This window comes from Lissotriton vulgaris, chromosome 2_1 (assembly GCF_964263255.1).
Source record: "Lissotriton vulgaris chromosome 2_1, aLisVul1.2, whole genome shotgun sequence".
NCBI classification, from domain to species: domain Eukaryota; kingdom Metazoa; phylum Chordata; class Amphibia; order Caudata; family Salamandridae; genus Lissotriton; species Lissotriton vulgaris.
The window spans coordinates 1,249,084,220-1,249,102,573 of NC_141687.1; the positions used below are offsets into that span (position 1 = coordinate 1,249,084,220).

General features: G+C 40.8%; 1 protein-coding gene across 1 annotated transcript in view; it reads right to left on the bottom strand.

Moving 5' to 3' along the window:
• JHY (junctional cadherin complex regulator) overlaps positions 1-18,354 on the bottom strand; it is a 452,312-nt gene that overhangs the window by 314,832 nt on the left and 119,126 nt on the right. Inside the window, exon 3 of the mRNA XM_086956964.1 lies at positions 9,106-9,745. Within this exon, the coding sequence (XP_086813090.1) occupies positions 9,106-9,745 (640 nt within the window). The remainder of the gene's footprint in view (positions 1-9,105; positions 9,746-18,354) is intronic.

Here is an 18,354-nt window from a genome sequence, read left to right on the forward strand (position 1 = left end):
ATCGACATCTGACCCGCACATTCCCTGCATGGCTTAAAACTGGACTTCTTCTGGGTAGCCATGATTCCATGCTACAATTGCAAGAAGTACTTGCAGCAAAGAAACTCCCAGAATCAAGAGCTCAGAAAGAATTGTTCTGTGTCGACGGCGCAGAAAAAAAAGGGAACTGACATCAGCACGCCAACGAGTTCTTCTTATGGCTCAGATGATGTCACTCGGAGTTGCGTGCTGAATCATTCCATTGTGACATCCTCATCGACGTGGGAGAGCTATGGAGAAAAGTTTCAGTGGAATGCTGTGCTTGAGGGTAATTCAAATGGTGAGGAATCCACAGGCAGATCTATCCATCAGAAACCTGGCTTCTCTTCTCGGTTGGACGTCAGTAGCTTGAACACAAATCCTTGTCTGATTAGAGCTACCCCCCTCTCCAGCTGCACTGGAAATTGAATAAATACTGGATCTTTTGGACTTGTATTTTGAAGTATTCTTGACCAAGGGTGTCCGAGAAGGGACGCAAACAGTAATGAATGGAGGAGGCTGCAAGCAACAACGATGAGGAAGCAACTGCGGGGGAAGCAGTGACATATCCATGACAGAGTACAGGCCAGGTGGCTCAATTCAGTTCAAAGCACAAAATGCTGTAAAATTGCACTGGGGGCCAGGGTCAAGTCTCGGCATTGGTTCAACATCCTGTGATTCTGAGCAAATAACTAAATCGACCAGTGCTTAAACAAAAAATAAACTAAAAATGAATGTAAAGTTGTTTGATGTGTCTCTGTGCCTAAATAAAGAAAGTAAATAAAAAACACAAACATCATGTAACTGAGCCCATGTTAAGTGCTCCAACACCTTTGTGTCGAGTTTGCGCTAGAGGGGAAAAAGCACCAGGCACAAGGGGGAGTGGGATGGGGGAGAAAAAGAAATAGTACCTTAATCATAGGGCGATCAGTGGGAAGCCACTAGTTAAGCTTAATTAATTTGTACTTCGTCCATGCTACACTGAAGGAACGGAACTGACTGAATAGCCTGTGATGCCCAATTAAAAGGTTGCATTGAAGAGTGAAGAGAAAGGGAGCCAATGGTAAGCAAGGGCAGGCTTCAAACCCTATACTGTGTGCAACATCCCTCGCAGCAAATAGCCCATACGCGCTGTTTGGCGAGACCTAAAAATAGCTTTGTCAATCGGAACTAGAGTATTTTAGTCTCGCATTCTACCAGCATTCTTTGATTTTTAGATACAAATGGTCTTATTTAGAGTTGAGCAGGTTAAGCGGCATCTGCATCAAAGTGGCTGAAGTTCTGTCTGGCTTATTAAGCATTCAATGATGTCAATGGTAACGTAAATAGCCTCTTTTGGAGATTTGTCCTACTCAGCCAGTCAAAATAGGGCTGACAGTAATCAATTCAAAAGTAGTGAATAGCCATAAAGAACTGGCAAGCCCAAGTTCCCTAAAAAATCGATTGACATTGACCATTACTTAGCAGAATCTATATTTCAGTGTTCCTTTAAGGAAAAAGAAGGAAAAAGTAGCATTGCTTTCACTTGAATTCTGGCCCACTCAGTAATAATATTTTGAATTAAGCTGCTGGAACTGCACACAAGTGTGTACTATCCGGCTAGATACATTCTAGTGTTTTCCCGATGATTACATACACTATACACCCACCCACCACAGGCGTCACCAGTCAGGTGACCCTGACAATGAAAGGGGCCAAGCGCACCTGCTCTGGGCCAGTTATCCACCCTAACCAACTGTGTCTGTGTGCTCTGTATAAGAGTATGTGGGCCTAGCGCCGCCAAACTCTACAAAGTGAAAACTGAATTTCTGCTCAGCATTCCCAATTTTAAGCAACTGACGCAAAAGAAGGTTAAGGTAATTCTGCCCATGGACACACAACTCGATCTATTGAAATAAACTGGATTTTACCCACGTCGTTCGAATTAAAGTACCAATTAGCTATTTCTCCACAACCCTTGAGGGTGAAACGCAAACATGAGAAAATAAATCAATATCCTGTAATGAAGTGAAAAAAGATCCCGATTTTGAAAGCTAAACACGAATAAAGTAGCACATTTTCCAAACACGTTTGTCAGACGTCTTTGCAAACACTGCAATAACGGGACAAGTCTCGTTACTTGTTATCAACATATGCCTGCTCCACAAAGTCCAGCAATTCACTTTATGCAAAATAAAGAAAAAAGTTGAAACATAAAGGCATTACAATAAAAGGCAAGACATGTGCGCCCTCTAGTGAGACTTTTTTGTCACCGCTGTTGAACTCTAAAAAAAACACTGAAAACGCAACTACCAAATATAATGTAAATTCAGAAAAAAACAAGCACATTATACAATTTGGCAGGTACATTTAATACAAATTCTTAGAGACTTTTTCGGCTTCATGATTATGTAAACATGCATGTCAAAGTAATGTAAACTGATCAACGTGTATCATGGAAACAAGAAAGAACATGGCCCGTTTAATGCAAATACAACAATAAAAATATGGTCCGTGTTATAAGACGTATTGTTGTATCTGCATTAAATGGTCCGTGCATTTTTTTACATGATCACTTTATTCACTAGTGTGTATCGCACTAAAAAGAGCACCAAGCACATTGTTTCCACGTATATAAATTATATGAAGATATTTCTTTATTATTTTGATCGTCCCAGGTATTAGGGAACATTGTGTTTATAAATACTTGAAGACCCCAGATTTCTAGTGATACTTGGGTTCCCCTTGTTCCCATTAATTACTTTGCTATAAAAGGCAGCAGCAAGCAACACTGGTATAAGATTAGTCTGCTTGCATTTTATTGTTTAGAGATGTCACTAAAATGTTGCTTCTTTTCTTTTGTTTCTTCTAGTTTTGTGCGCTTGAATTAAAGGTGAAGGGTATAGGAGCATGTTTGGTTTGATCTAATTATTTTATGCACTGGAGAAAATCTGGGAGCAGTAAATCATATTTGATTTCTTTGGTGGTTTTTAATTTTGTCACTGGTTCATGTCACGACTTGCCTCTAGGGATCCTGGCCAGTATGTACTATCACATATTCCCATTCCCCCAGAAGGTCTAAACCCCTTTCAAATGTCAGGTCACTTTGCTCACAAGTGAATACTGATCAGTAGTCAAAAGCATCCCACACTTTGAACATGGAGTGCAGGTACCAGTGAAAAGAACGTTTACACCCTGTGCAGGGGAAGTGACGAAAGCAGGCTTTCCACATGACAAAACAGCGTAATTGTTTTGCTTTTCTATTAGGTCCCACATTGAGCTAAACCTTTCCTTTTAGCTAACTGCAACTGCTGGGGTTTTGAGCTCATAGTTACAATGATAACAGTACAATTCAAGTCCCAGAATACAAAGTGGAACTTGTTAAAAAATCAGGACTGACTTAAAGTGTGGCACATGACACTTGGCAGCAACACCATCAGCATCACTCTCGTATGCAGGCATAGAGTGCAGCAAAGGGATGGCAAGCATATGTTTTAAAATGCAAGACTACAAATTAGCCTTCAGTAATTCAACATTTTAAACGTTCCACAAGGCATTATGCTGTTGGCAGAACTGAACAACCCTACAATGTCATAATACTTAACAGGAAGTAGGTTTATGACCCCACAAATGTGTTAAAACTTTCAAAGTAACACTTTCATACTTTCTTAATCCACTAATATTTCCGTAGTATATAAAACTCAATAAAAAAATATTAGGCATTTAAATCAGACACAGTCCTGAGAAAGTGAGAATGAGAAACGATGAGATGTGAGAGGCCACTTATGAGAAAGTTAAAGAGTGCGAGAGTGCAATACACAGACTTCTATTTTTATCACAGTCTGCTAGAGTTCCATTGGACACACTGCCAGTGGGAATACACTACATGCCCTACAATACTTCTCCTTAAAATTAATTATGTATTTTATAACAATCATTGAAAAAAGCAACATGTTTTATGAACACTGGCAAAACAGTATTTATACATTTTTGCGGGTTAGGCTGCTGAATAAACATCAATCAACACTCCTTTCGAAAAAGCTTGGAAAACACTGAGAAAACGTCATTGAAATCCACAAAAATGAACACTGAAAACAGGAAAGCCTGCATATAATGTTGGTTGTGTGGATATTATGGTGGTGGGTGTGTTGACCTCTGATATTGATTGTGTTGACTTGTGATGACGGGTGTGTGGACCTATAACGTTTTTGTTGTGTTGACATCTGATGGTAGATGTGTTGTTGTATGATGTTGGTTGTGTAAATAAATGATGATCGTGTTACAGCATTATGTGTTATTGTGTATGCCATGGGTTTGCAGACATATGACAGGTGGTGTGTTGAATTATTATGGTGGCTATTTTGGTCTATGATGTGGACTACGTGGATCTATAATGGCTAGTGCATGAGCTTACAATGACGTTTTATTGGTAACATGAAATACATATGTGCATGTATGGTGTATGATTATGCTTGTGTTATGGTGTGATAATGGATTTGTTGGTGTAGGATGTTGGTTATGTGGGAATATGATGCGAAAGTGTTGAGGTATGATGTTGGTGCATGATGTTGCTTGTGTGGACGTATAATGGTGTTTTAGGGCATGATGTGGGCTGTCTGGATGTGATGATGAAATGTGTACACACCGCCTCTCCATAGAACCTCTGTGCGCCATTCTGACCCACCCTTGCAGCTCCTCTGTGTGTTTCTGCATCCCCTGCAGGACCTCTGTGTCCTCAGCTTTCCCTACAATTCTTAGCTCTGACCCAATTCATCTGCAGCGCCTCTATGTGCCCTCGTCCAACTGTAATCTGATTTCTACCCAGCCCCAACCCTGGTGGCTCTATGCAACACTATCACAAATACCTGCAGCTCATGTGTGCCACCCTGCCTTGACCCTGAAGCCCTACATGTGGCCGCCGCATCCTCTGCATCCCTCTTTATGCCCTATCCTCAGCAGTCCCTTAGTAAGCCCTTGCTTTACTGAAACACCTTTAAACTGCACTGCCCCACCCCTTCTGCCCCTCGAAGTTCCTGTCTGAAGCCCCTCTATGTGATCCCTGACTCATACAACCCCTCTATTTATACCCCGGAATACCCTACTAAGAGATGTTTAATGTGCCCACTTCCTCTGCAGCACTTCTCTGTGCTCCGGCTCTTTTCTAAGTGCCACCTCCCAGTAGCCACTCTGTTTGATCATGTCTCCTTGCAGCCCCAGTTGGCTGCCACGTCCTGCCATTGCAGCTCCTGTGCTTCCTGCACGTAAATTTGGGAAAGGTGACAGATATGTTTTGTAACCAAAAAATGTAAGTCAGTTCTACTGGCTATGCCATTGACTTTTTAAAAAATATCTTTCAATGTTCATGAATACCAGGATCATTGGGGTGGTTCATTACCAATCCCCCAAAAAAACAACCCTGATATTTGCGAACATCAAGATATGTATATATATATATATATATATATATATATATATATATATATATATATATATATATATATATATATATATATATATATATATATATATATATATATATATATATATTTTAATTGGCGGGGATTAATACAACCTCTAATAGGGGATATTACATGTTCATATCTCTTGTCTTGCCAAAGGGTGGGAGGATAGCTTCATAATTACTACCCTGCCATGCTCACGGGCACAGGTTGTATGTGCCACCTTCCTCTACCAAAGACGGCGCTCTCAAATTAAGTGCCCCACTTGGCAGAAGGGTGTGGTAGGCAGGTGACATCCTGCTTCATTGCCTGCATAATGTTGCAGGTCACAAAGTAGTAGCTGAATTGCCACCTGTCCCTATATCCTCTTCTCAATTCAGAACAGTGCACAGGGACATGTGTCAGCTGACTCAATTATCTATGGGCCCCACAATATTGTGTTGCATGGACCACGTAGAAGCCATCCACTGCTCCTTGGCCCACAATATTGTGAGGGCGGACAGCTGGTATCTGCTCCTGCACCTGTTCCGAACTGGTGCAGGAGCGGGCAGCAACTCACCTGCTTTTTGATTTTGTGTAAGTCTCACTTCACCTTTGGGCAAAAGAGTGGGAGGAAGGTCCATTCCCTTTGCTCTTTTGCAAGTGGAGGCAGTGTCCCTCCCATGCACTTTTACCAGTGTGAGAGGGAAGGTGGCATCCCTCGTTCAAAGCCCTGCGGCAAGGTGAAGTAAGAAATTAACCTCAACCATCTTCAGGCAAAGGAGTATTCTGATTAGCCTCCAAGGCCCAAGCTAGGGAGCTCAGGAGCAAAAGTGCCTCTCCCTTTTCATTCTTTTGTCCCCCTAGCCTGTCAAACATCACATACAGATATCTATTAGTTAACAGGCTTACATGCCCATTCGAGAATATTTCAGCCTCAGTTTTTCCGCTAGGCTACTCTCTTTATTTTTCATGTTTTCTTTTGCTTTGCTCCCAATGTTTAAGAGCACTGTAGGAAAACACTTGTAAGTGTGCAGTGTGCAAGCACAGTGTGATGTGTGTGTTGTGTGTGCGCACTTTGGTCCTACTGATCACCCATGTCCATTTAAGTGTCGCTAAAGTTTTTGAAACAAATAGACATACTTTATTTGACATGTGCACTGGACACTAAGAATTTTGCCTTATAGCTCCAAAACAGATAAACACATTTTCACCAAATAAAGGGAAAAGCATTGTAGTCTTAAAGGCACTCCCATGTATTGGGACTGCGTGATGGCCTTTGACTACCATTGTTTTAATTTACTTTATTTATTGTAATTTACTCTATTTTGAATGTACGTTATCATTTTTTTCTGCACTTGCATTTTGACTTATGATTAAATTAATGTCTCCTTGCAGCTTCAAAGTGAGTGTGTTTCACAGAGTAGGACAGCCTTAGCCATGCTAGGAACAGAACGCGTGGATGTGCGTTTGAAGGCATGAGAGAGAGAAATGTGTGTAATGTACTCCTATGTTTCAGAGTGTAGTGTTATAGGCAGTGATGCCCAAATGTGCATGATGTTTTACATTGGAAAATTAAGAGTGAGGTGCTATAGGCAGTGGTGCACAAATGTGCAATATGTGGTACATTGGGAAGTTTTATTAAGTTTTTACAATTGGCTTTGACATGCCCTCATGCCATCTTGAATTCTGACTCCTGAGTTTTGCACACACAAGCAGGCCCCCAGGTTACTCGCAGTTAATTTAGGTTATTCTCGTTTAAGATTGTTTTCGTCTTTGAAAGGTGTTTTTGTACTTTTTGAAATGTTTTGTACTTTCGCAAATCAGTGCAAGATAAGGGAAACATGTAGTGTGGGAGCGCAGAAGAATACATGAGAAATCCTTTGCTTTTGGAATGAATATGGGAGATTGGCAACTCTGATAAGCTTCATTGGTGCAGAGGAGGTCTTCTCTGAAACGTCGAGGGCATTGAGAATATTTTAAAACTGATGTTTCTTGACTTGGAAAAACGGTGTTCTCTTCCTGAGGGACGGACGCGTCCGCTCAGTGTTGCATTTCCCAGCTTGAGAAGTCTCTTTGGCCCCAGAATTGTTATTTGGGAGCCCCCAGTCGTGTGTGGGCTAAGATGAAGCTATTGCAGTCGGTGGGGTATTTTTTCTGATTATTGGTATTGTGATATGCGAGTGTGTCTGTGTGCACATTCAGTGGTTCTTGTTTATTGGCATTCACTTACATGTGTGTTATAATAGTCTGATGTATTCTATATACATTTTTTATATGTTTCCATGCCTTCATTTGACAGGGTGTATTTCTTGTGTTTGATTGCTTGCATTTAACAGTGTCTGCTTCTTGCAGAGGACGTCAGTGTTATTATTATTACTTGCTTGTGTTCGATTTCTCTTGCATTTGATTTATGAATGTTCCTTTATTATAATCTGCTTATGTTTTGCTCCATTATTATTATATGACTTGTAAGTGTTCATTATTTGCGTGTGTTTTGCCATAGTTATCTGCTTGTGTTTTATCTCATGCATTTGAACTTGTGATTTTATTTTACTGACTGCCTCTGCTAGGGAGTGCTGAATTAATTTTACTTGGGAGTGTAAAGCAAGACAAGTATATAATGACCAAAAGCCAAGAGTGCCTAAAGATCTGGTGACCAGCTGTTCAACAGTGTTGCTGTTATGCATTCCAATAAAAAATCTGTTTATATTGGTGACCACAAACATTTTTGGACCCCCCTTATAACTTTGAAACTATTTCTCCCATCCGCCCCAAATTTGGAACCTTTTCGAAATGCTCTGAAAGATATTTTACTCTATCTTTGGCGCACGGCGGTCAAAGGTGAACAAAGGTATCAATGAAACTAAAATCTGATTTCCTATGAAGTGGTGTGACAACCTTAACAACAGAGGTGTGGCGGTTTAGTCTGTAAAAGACAAACATTTACCAGACACAACCAATAAACACATGGTGCATTGCTCACTAACAATTAATTTGGATGGGTCTGTATTTCTGGAATCAGAGGTAAAGGTCTAACAGAAAGACTTAACTAAAAATTGCCACGCAACATACAAATCAAATGGAGAGTAAGCCCACTTCTTCATGGCATGGCACATATACACCCTGAGTCTAGGAGCCACAGCCAACTTCTTTAAGAGCTCTACCAAATCGCTCTACTTCGCTTGACAAATCTTGCACATCCAAGTCATCTAAAACCACATAGAAGCCCTTGACCCGCACCTCGTTGACAATGAGAACTCTCCATTATACTTTACTCAACTCCTATGTCACTTTCAGAGTGACCAGCATCACCAACACATGCATTCAAATTTAAAAAACAACAACACATGACAAGTGCTTGAGTTAGAGCAGGATTTTAACTATTGCAAATAAGCTGTGGATCAGACAATTTGTAGTGAAAGTAAACAGATATGGATTGCACTTCCTATACAACTCTATGCTGTAACAAAACATCTTTGTCAGAACGAAAATGAATATACACGTTTTTTTGAATTTGGGTACACTATCTGACAAGGCAAAAACCATCCTAAGGCAATTCAGTTAATAAATCTGAATTAAGAAAGTAAACGTTAGCACTATGAATTACATTTAAGGTGAGCACACATTTTATACAACACAAATACTCAATATACATGAAAAATCCTACCTGAACATGATCAACATCACCTTTTGTTTTATTGAGAAGCTGAAGATATGAATCCTGTTTTGACTCAGGCATTCCAAGTGTAAGCTTATTTTTTTCTATAAAGTCTTTTTTTGGTAAAACGTGGTCCATTACTTGTTTCTGTTTATTCTTTTTTGTGTTCTGGTTCATTCCAACACCAGCACCATTTTGTTGCTTGTCACCACTCCCAACTGAAGACTGATCTATAGAGTCATCGGACTGGCTAAGAAAAAAACCATTGCTGATAGGGACATCTTCTTTATTATCACCTGGCAATTTCTTCCATTCCATACCATTTTCATGCAGTGAAAAATATTTGTTGCTGGCCACATTAAGTCTCTCATTTAAGAGAGACTTTGAGCTGCCAGACGAGGCAGAACCACTAATTTCAGAGGCCAGACGTGGCTGGTCCCTATCTACGTTTCGGTCAGCTTTTTTTCCAGGATAAATCTGAAATTCATGCCTCTTTGGTTCATTATTATTTTCTTCTAAGTTCAATGTTTCCTCATCAGAGGATAGGAAAAATCCCTCTTGGCCATCTTGAGGTCCTGAATTTTCAGTAGGCTTTCTTTTCCAATTAGGATTGTATCTTAGATCAGCATACTTGTCCACATTGTGGTATCTGTTGCAAAAAAACACAAGATTGAATTTTTAAAACAAAACTGGCACTCAGATATAAATTATATATACACAATTCACTCACAAGATCAACTTTTTTAAAGTGTCCTAAAAAAAATCTGATAGAATAAAGCAGCTGCGTCAGAAATATTTTGCGGTTTCATAAATGCCCTGAGATGTATATTGTCAATGTAAAGATGATCTTTGAGCTTCAAAAACATATGGAAATTTAACGTTATGTAAACTACTTAAGTCAGTGCATATCTGGCTGTGCGTTCAAATCTGATCCACTCAGTAGTTATTGTTTCAACTGGGGGGAATAGGGGATAATTGTCTGAAACAGTCTAATACACTATCTATCCCATGGATTAAGTATATAACAACCACTTTTCAAGACAAAGGATTATCCGATACCGTTGAAAATACACTTGGGATTGGCTCACGTATGAAGGCCTTGGAAAAGGACACATACCATGCCCATAGAGATAAAATGAGATTTCAGAAAGTTCTAGACATGGTTACTGTCCACTCATGTATTTCATTATCAACCTACGAAGAAAGGTAGCCCTATCTATCATGAATAAAAGTACAAGAATAAAGATTTTATTTAACACGCCTTCAAGTAAATACGATTCACTTCTTGGTGGCTTTCCACCTTACTGGAACATGGTTGCATCATTACCCTGTTGCCCATGCGACGAAGTATCCATACAGTCCACTAAGCACTTTATGTAATTTTGCACTTTATATTCTGCTTTTAAAACCCGTTTTTTATGGCCAATTTTAGCCGAGAAAGGTTTCAAAAAATATCAAGAAGGTTTATTGCTTTTACAACGCTGTGAATGCCCAACAATTTGTCATGCAGTGTTGCATTTATATTACCCAGGCTAGGGGCTGAAGGAAAAAATATGCAGCATGATTCAGCTACGATGCTTGAAAGGTCATTGACAATGAAAATCAATTCAGTAATTGATTTTTGTCTTTTAGATTTGCGTGATCTGTTAGTAATTATTTTTAACGTGTGCTTTTATGGTCTTTTTTTGACCAAATAAAGATTATTTGACTTGAGTCTTTATTATTGGTGTAACCATTAGGTCGTTTAGTAATGAGTTGCACAAATAGTTAACGAACCAGCCAAAGTTGTTATCCAAACCTCTACCTTAATAGCAGTTTTGGTCAGGTTTGTTGTTTCATTTTTGGATCTGTCAACAGGACAATAAGGGTAATATACAGTACTAAAAAAATGCTACTATCATTGTGATAAAATGTGGTCTATCCTTATGGTAGAAGTAATTAAACTGAATTGTTTCGATCTATAATTGACTGGCAATGGAGTTTACCTAGTCCGTACTCCTGTTGGCATTTTCATTATTCCTGACAAATAACAGACATCTCCATTGTTTAAACACAAGAATACGACGAGTCTTACAACTCTATAACACCATGCACAAGTGTTTACTATAGATTAGGAAGGGATCTATGGCTCAGACATTTTACGTCCAAGATGATATGCTGTGGAACAACCCTAATGAAATGAAATGAAATGAAAGTAGCTTTTGTATAGCGCCTGGCTACCCGGAGGTATCCTAGCGTTGCCTCTGAAGCTAAGGGGGGAGGGAGGGTTTAAGAGAATAGCCAAGTTTTCAGATGTTTGAAAACCAACAGATGGTTGGCTTCCTTGCGGAAATGGAACAATCAATATAAACTTCAAATTCACGAAAACCTCAAAGACTCAATTATTACTTCCACACTGAGCCACGAAGTGCATGCTACTAGTTAATTGTTGGAATCCCATGAAAAAATGCAATGCAAATTTTACAAAAAACGTCTTTACTTAATGGATGTTTTCAGTGTTTATATGCCACCAAACATCAAATCATTTATAATACCAACTAATGTTCTTAAATCCCGGACTCAATATCTATACCTAGAACCCATTACTGGTACAATCACTAGAGTCTGATTAGGGGATAAGCTGCTATAGAGCCCCATTCTGTCAACATCTGACAGATGTTTAGAATAACTGGACAAAAATGTGCATTCAGTAAACTAAGTAATCACAATTTAAATTAATTTGTTCAGTAGCCTGATTTCATGGATACAATAGTATCGAGTCGAGGAGTCATTCAAATTCTCGTTATGCGTGTATATTTGGGCTCATAAAATAATTGGCTGATATTAATGAGACTGAAAAATGTAAAAAACACGATTGTATTTATTATTATTAAATTAAGTCTCAAGGAAGTCCCAGTAGGGACCAAGTGTATCAATGACATTATTAAATGGACTGTGATACCTTCAAATATTAACCCCTTGCCCGCGGCCGGAATTCCGCTCATGTGCGGCAGATTCGGATTGCGGGCGTGGTCATGACAGCTGGGAGCCGTCATCAGCACACGAGCATTGTGTGCCATGACGGCTCCCAGCCGTCATCAGCATCGAAAGGCTTAAGAATAAGAACAATAAGAAGGATAAAACACTTTTTAAAGTTTGAGTGATATCTCTATTGGATTGTTCTGTATAGATAAAATCATATTACGGAACAAACTAACTTAAATTGTGATCAATTTGGTTTATTGAGTGCACATTATTGATGAATTATACCACCAAATATGTATTTTATTGGACAGAGCAGACCACAGTATTAAATATATTCATTTCCCTGCTCCAGAAGAGATTTCACTATAGTTGTACGGTAACATGCAAAAGATTAGTATGATAAAAAAATTAAAAACACATGCAGAAAATGTACTTCCAGGCGAGTTGATAACATTGAGAGGTGTTAGATTAACAGCAGGGTGGCGAGGAGGATTTACAGACTACGTGTGGTGGCTGCAGGCAGTTGTCATACCCGGAACCTAAGTGTTTTGGCCCCTATTCAGCTTTGCTCAGTCACTGTGTTTTAGGATCTCGGATCAACGGCAGAAGATGTTTTCGAATACTGGGGTTAACTGGAGTTCCTGAACTGGAGCTATTTATTCGGTACTCTTGAGGACAGATTGCATGCTAGTATTAAATATATTAATTTCCCTGCAGAGGCAGGTCATTGCAGGTCTTGGTGGCGATATAGGAAAATGAGCGGCCCGGGGGGGTGCAAGTGAGAGTGAGGCGGAGTGCAAGTGTCTTGCAGGCAGGTGGAATTTCAATCAAGGATTGATGCAAGATGGTCCATAGTTCTGTAGAGCTTTGTAGGTGTGCATGAGGATCTTGAACTGGCATCTGTTCTGTATGAGAGAAAGTGGAGGTTTCTGAAGTGGGGAGTGATGTGGGTCCATTTGGGGAGGTCCAGCCTCAGTCTGGCTGAGGTTTTCTGTATGTCTGGAGTCTACTGAGGAGATGGGTGGAGATTCCGGCATAGAGAGCGTTGCTGCAGTCAACGCAGCTGGTGGCGAGGGCCTGCATGGCGGTCTTTCTGGTGTTGAATGGGATCCATCTGAAGGTTGCGTTGACTTGCTGTTTCATTATCAGCTCACTCTCAAGGATGATGCTGAGGTTACGTGCATGGTCTGATGGTGTGGGCATTAGTCCGAGTTCTGTTGGCCACAAACTGTGGCCCCATAGGGAGGTGTTCTTCCCCGAGATCAGAACTTCTGTTTTGTCGGACTTGAGCTTGAAACAGATGTCTCTCATCCATATGGCTATGTTTGTCATTGTGCTGCGGAAGTTGGTTTTGGTGTTGGTAGGGTCCTCAGTGAGGAGGATGAATTGAGTGTCGTCAGCTTAGGAAATTAAGTTGAGGCCGTGGGATCTGACAACATCTGCAAGAGAGGTTATGTAAATGTTGATCAGGGTGGGGCTGAGGGATGATCCTTGGGGTACTCCACAGGTGATGTACTTGGATGCGGAGGTGAAGGGATGCAGTCTGATGCTCTGTGTGAGTCTGAGAGGTAAGAAGTGATCCACTTGAAGCAGCTTTGCTCTATGCTGATGATGTTGAGTCTATTGAGGATGGTGTGGTGGGAGACGGTTTCCCGTCTCGTACTGCAGCTGAGGGGTCGAGGAGGATCAGCACGCAGTTTCTTCGCGGTCGAGGAAAGATCTGATGTCATCTGTGGCGGTGCTCAGCACGGTCTTGGTGCAGTGGTTGGCACGGAATCCTGATTGTGATGCGTCGAGTAGGTGGTTGAGTTCCAGATATTCGGTGTGCTGGTGGTTGATAGTTTTCTCATGTACTATGGCCAGGAAGTGGAGCAAGGAGATCAGTCAGTAATTTTTTAGGTCACTGGAGACGGACAAGGGCATCTTTAAGAGTGGTCTGACATCTGTGTGTTTCCATACATCTGGAAAGGTTGCTGTGGAGATGGAGATGTGGAGGATACTAGTGATCTTGGTGCTGATTGGGTTAGTTCCGAGGTTGAAGAAGTGGTGGGGGCAGGGGCCGGTCCATGCCCTGGAGTGGGTGGACTTCATCATGGTGGAGGTGGCCTGTGCAGTGAGAAGAGACCAAGTGGTTAGCATTCAACTGTTGATTGCTGTTTGCTTGACGTTGTAGAGGCAGGGGGTGGTGGGTTGGGTGTTGAAGTTGTTGTAAATAGTGGCTATCTTGCTGTGGAAGTATTCAGAAAAGGAGTCACAGAGTTCTTAGGATGGTGGATGGTGTTCTCTGTGGCTGTACAGTTGGTGAATTCCTTGACAATCTCGAATAGTTCCTTTGTGTGGTTGGCCGTTGAGTTGATGCGGTTGCGATGGCTGCTCTCTTGGTTTCCTTGAGATGCCAGTGGTGGTCGCTAAGGACTGCTTTGTGGATGGCTCTGTCGGAGGGGTCCTTCGAAGCACACCATCACTTCTTGGATCGTGGCAGTTTCGCATGGTAGTTCTGAGCTCTGGGGTGTACCAGCTCGCTTGTTTTGAGGTTTTGTTCGATTTAGCTGGTTTCAGCAGGGCGACTTCGTTGGCGAACTTGGTGATCCATGTGGTGAAGTTCTAGATGGCCTGGTTGAGATCTGTTGAGGTTTTGGCTTGTGTGGTGCTATGGGATTGGGTACATTAAGTCTCAGTGACTTTATCCCAGCTGAGGTGGGTGGCACTGTGGTGCTTGGTGGTGGTACACTGAGTTCTGCGAGAGATGGTAAAGTGGACAATGGTGTGGTCAGTCCAGGTGAGCTTTGTGACGTGGGTGAATTTGAATCTGTTGCTGGAGGTGAAGGTGGCATTGAATGTTTGTTAGATGGTTTTAAGGATTAATGATATTCAAAAAAGCTCCAGAATGGGCATATCCAAGCCATAATTTAGTTGTTATGCTGAAAATCTGGCACCTACATCACAACTCTTGAAGAACTTGAAGAAAAGGTTTAAAAAAAGAATAAAAGTATTTGGAAGTTAAGGAAACACTGTATATGCCACATAAGATCTGAATTTGAAGATCATCAGGCATGTGCCTCTATGTAGGCTTTTGCGATTATTAATGAATCGCAATTAAGGAATTGCAAAGGCCTATGCATGTAGAAATCGCTATAAAATTAACGATTTCTAAACATTCCTTAATTGCGACTCACAAAATGTGAGTTGCGATTAAGGAATGCCTTTCCATTCATTCCTATGGGCCTACAGGCCCATAGGAATGAATTGGAAATTGCATGCGCAATTTGTGAATACCCAATAGGTACTTGCAAATTGCGCATGAAATTTCAAGGGTGCAAGGGTGTCAAAAGGACACCCTGTTGCATCCCTGAAATTGATCTGTGCACACGTTGCGCACACACATGCCCCAAGGGCATGTGTGTGTGTAACCTACAACTTTGAAAAATGCTCTTTAATGTATTTTTCAAACTTTTTGCAAATTACTATCAAGTTAAAATTGATGGTAATTTGCGACCTCTATTTGAGAAATCGCGATTTGATCATGCATTGCATTTAAGGAATCGCAATTTGGGATTCCTTAAATGCAATTGCAATTTAGGAAATCGCCATAAATTGCGATTTCTTAAATTGCGAGAGCCTTACAGTTTGATTCATCGCAGAAGACCTTTTTGCGGGCGCAAATAGCCGATTTTTGCGAATCGCATCATTTGCGCTCGCAAAAAAGGTTGCTGCATGTGCCTGAAAGTCCTTTAAAAGAGTTTCTCCAATTTAGCAACGCCCCATTTAGAGAAGTTGAGTGTGAGTCACGGAGGTGTAGAGAATACTTGGAAATAAATGCCCTGCTGCAGTACACATTCTCTAATCACACTGAAGCAACCAGGCTTTCAAACAGCATTAGTATTAAATTATATCATTTAATTTTAAACAATAGCAGTTATTCAGTCCCAGATTCGAAATTTAAAGAGTCCTATTGTGCAAAAGCTATACAAAAGGGCTCTACTGAATGGTGCGTTCCAGGTCGGAACACTATAGTCGAAAGAGATGAAGTGAAGAGGTTCTCTACGAGTAATCATCTGCGTACATTACACTGCATGCCTTTTGTTTCTACACAAAATACAGATTTGGTAAAACAATACCAACACAACACTCTGCCATTGAACATGCACCATACGTGGGTTGCCTCTTCGGATTCCTAGCTTAGTAATGGAGAGGAAAGAGCCTCATTTGCATGAAGTATGATATTTGTGCGCATTAATTTACTGGATGGGAGCGTTTACCGCAAAACCTTCAAAGAGAACAAGATAACATTTCCTGTGAACATAACGCCTCATTTCGGTCAAGCTATTTACTAAAATTAAAGGTTATTTTTTAGAACAATTAAAACGTTTTGAATGCCGAGATAATAATAACAGGCCACTTTTACCACTTTATAATCTGAATGAAGACATGCTCTTAATAGTTTAGCGGTAATTTGTTCCGCACTTTAGATAGAACACACATTTACATAGAATTTGCGTCATTATTGATTTAGGACCAATTTTAATATTACCTCCTGACAACTAATTATTACCAGTTTTCTAAGCTTTATCAGGCATACCAACATTTTAATGACAGTTTTACATACACTTAAGGCAAAGAACGACTATACCACCCAACAAGTGCTACAATAATTTAACATCAGTGGCAGAAATAGTAGCCTGAAATTTTTCATCTCTAGGGTCCACTAGGCGACTATACATAGCTATCATCCCCTGTGCATGGTTTATGAGGGCTTAGAAAGCAAGTGAAAATAGACAAACTAGAAATTTGCTTTAAAGGCAATTTTTCCAAAATGTGGTTTGGAATCTAAGAAACAATTAAACATATCTCATGGGCATATGCCAAGCCCTGGTTGAGGATTAAGAAGGCACTTGCATAGCACTCTCCCATGGAAGACATCTCAAGGATCTGAAGACTGGGAGACATGCAAAATAAATTAGTTTGCGGCTAAAGAAATTAGAAGGAATAGGTTGGATCGTCTTGAATTTGGGAAAGGTGGGTTCAATCTCCTTCTGTTCTGGTTGGGGATTCCACAGGGAAATGCTTCAGTCCTCTCAATGACTAGCCAAAAGTTCAGTGGAGAGTAACAAGCCCTTGGCCGAGGTTTTTAATGTTCAAAGGCACAACATCTTCTTTTCAAGTTTCTTGTGAAAGACAAATGTGTATGCAACACAAATGACACTCTGCACTTTCAAACAGTGGAGCCCGCTTCCTGCCTCTGAAATATGGTCATGCCACCTTGGGCTTGCGGCCAGCCCGCCTTTTGCAAATTAGGCTAACAAGAGCCTTATGGACAAATATTTGGTATTGACGCAGTATATTTTTAACAGTAAATAGATGCTTGTCAGTTACCACTTTGCTCGCTGATATATATAGTTGCAACTTTATCATTAAAGAGTCTAGCAATGGAACAACCTGCAGGGCAAGCAATCGTTATTTGCATAGTAATGTGAGGAAAATGTGGTTTTCAGAAATGTCTGGCTTCGGTAGGTTTCCCTTGATGGCCGCCGAGACTAGGACCAGAATCGCAGGTGCCCCTCTTGAAATACCAGGTAGTTTTTAATATCTCCACAATACCTTTTGGGCCCTTCTCTGTCGCGGGTACTTGGCCCACCCATACAAGTGAGGTAGCATTTTTATCTGAAGACTTGGGGAAATGGTGGGTGGTAGGAAATTTGTGTCAGCCTGGTGATCCCACAACATTCCCACACAGTAATGTGAGGACTATGTGAGGTTTTAAGCTAAATTTGAGGTTTGCAGGAAATTCTGTGTAAAAAACATTGGGGGATCAATGCAAGCCACACCTCCCTGGACTACCCCGGGTGTCTAGTTTTCAGAAATATATGGGTTTGGTAGGTTTCCCTCAATGGTGCCGGGCTCGGGACTAAAACGCAGGAGCTTCCTGTGTAAAAACAGGTTGTTTTGTGACAGATAGGGGGGTACCTGAGTTTTTGTTCCTGGGATTGGTGGCCATCTAGGTAAACCTAACAAACCCAGACATTTCTGAAAACTAGGTACCCGGGACGGTCCACAGAGGTGTGGCTTCCATGGATCCCCCAATGTTTTATTACCCAGAATCCCCTGCAAACCTCAGATTTAGCTTAAAAAATCACATTTGCCTCACATTTCTGTGCGGGAACAGTGTGCCAGCACAAATTTTCTACCACCCAGCGTTTCCCTCTGATTCCAAATAAAAATTATATATCACTTGTGTGGGTACCCAAAGCAGAGTCAGCCTAAAAATGTATAAAATGAAAATTTGAGGGGAAACCA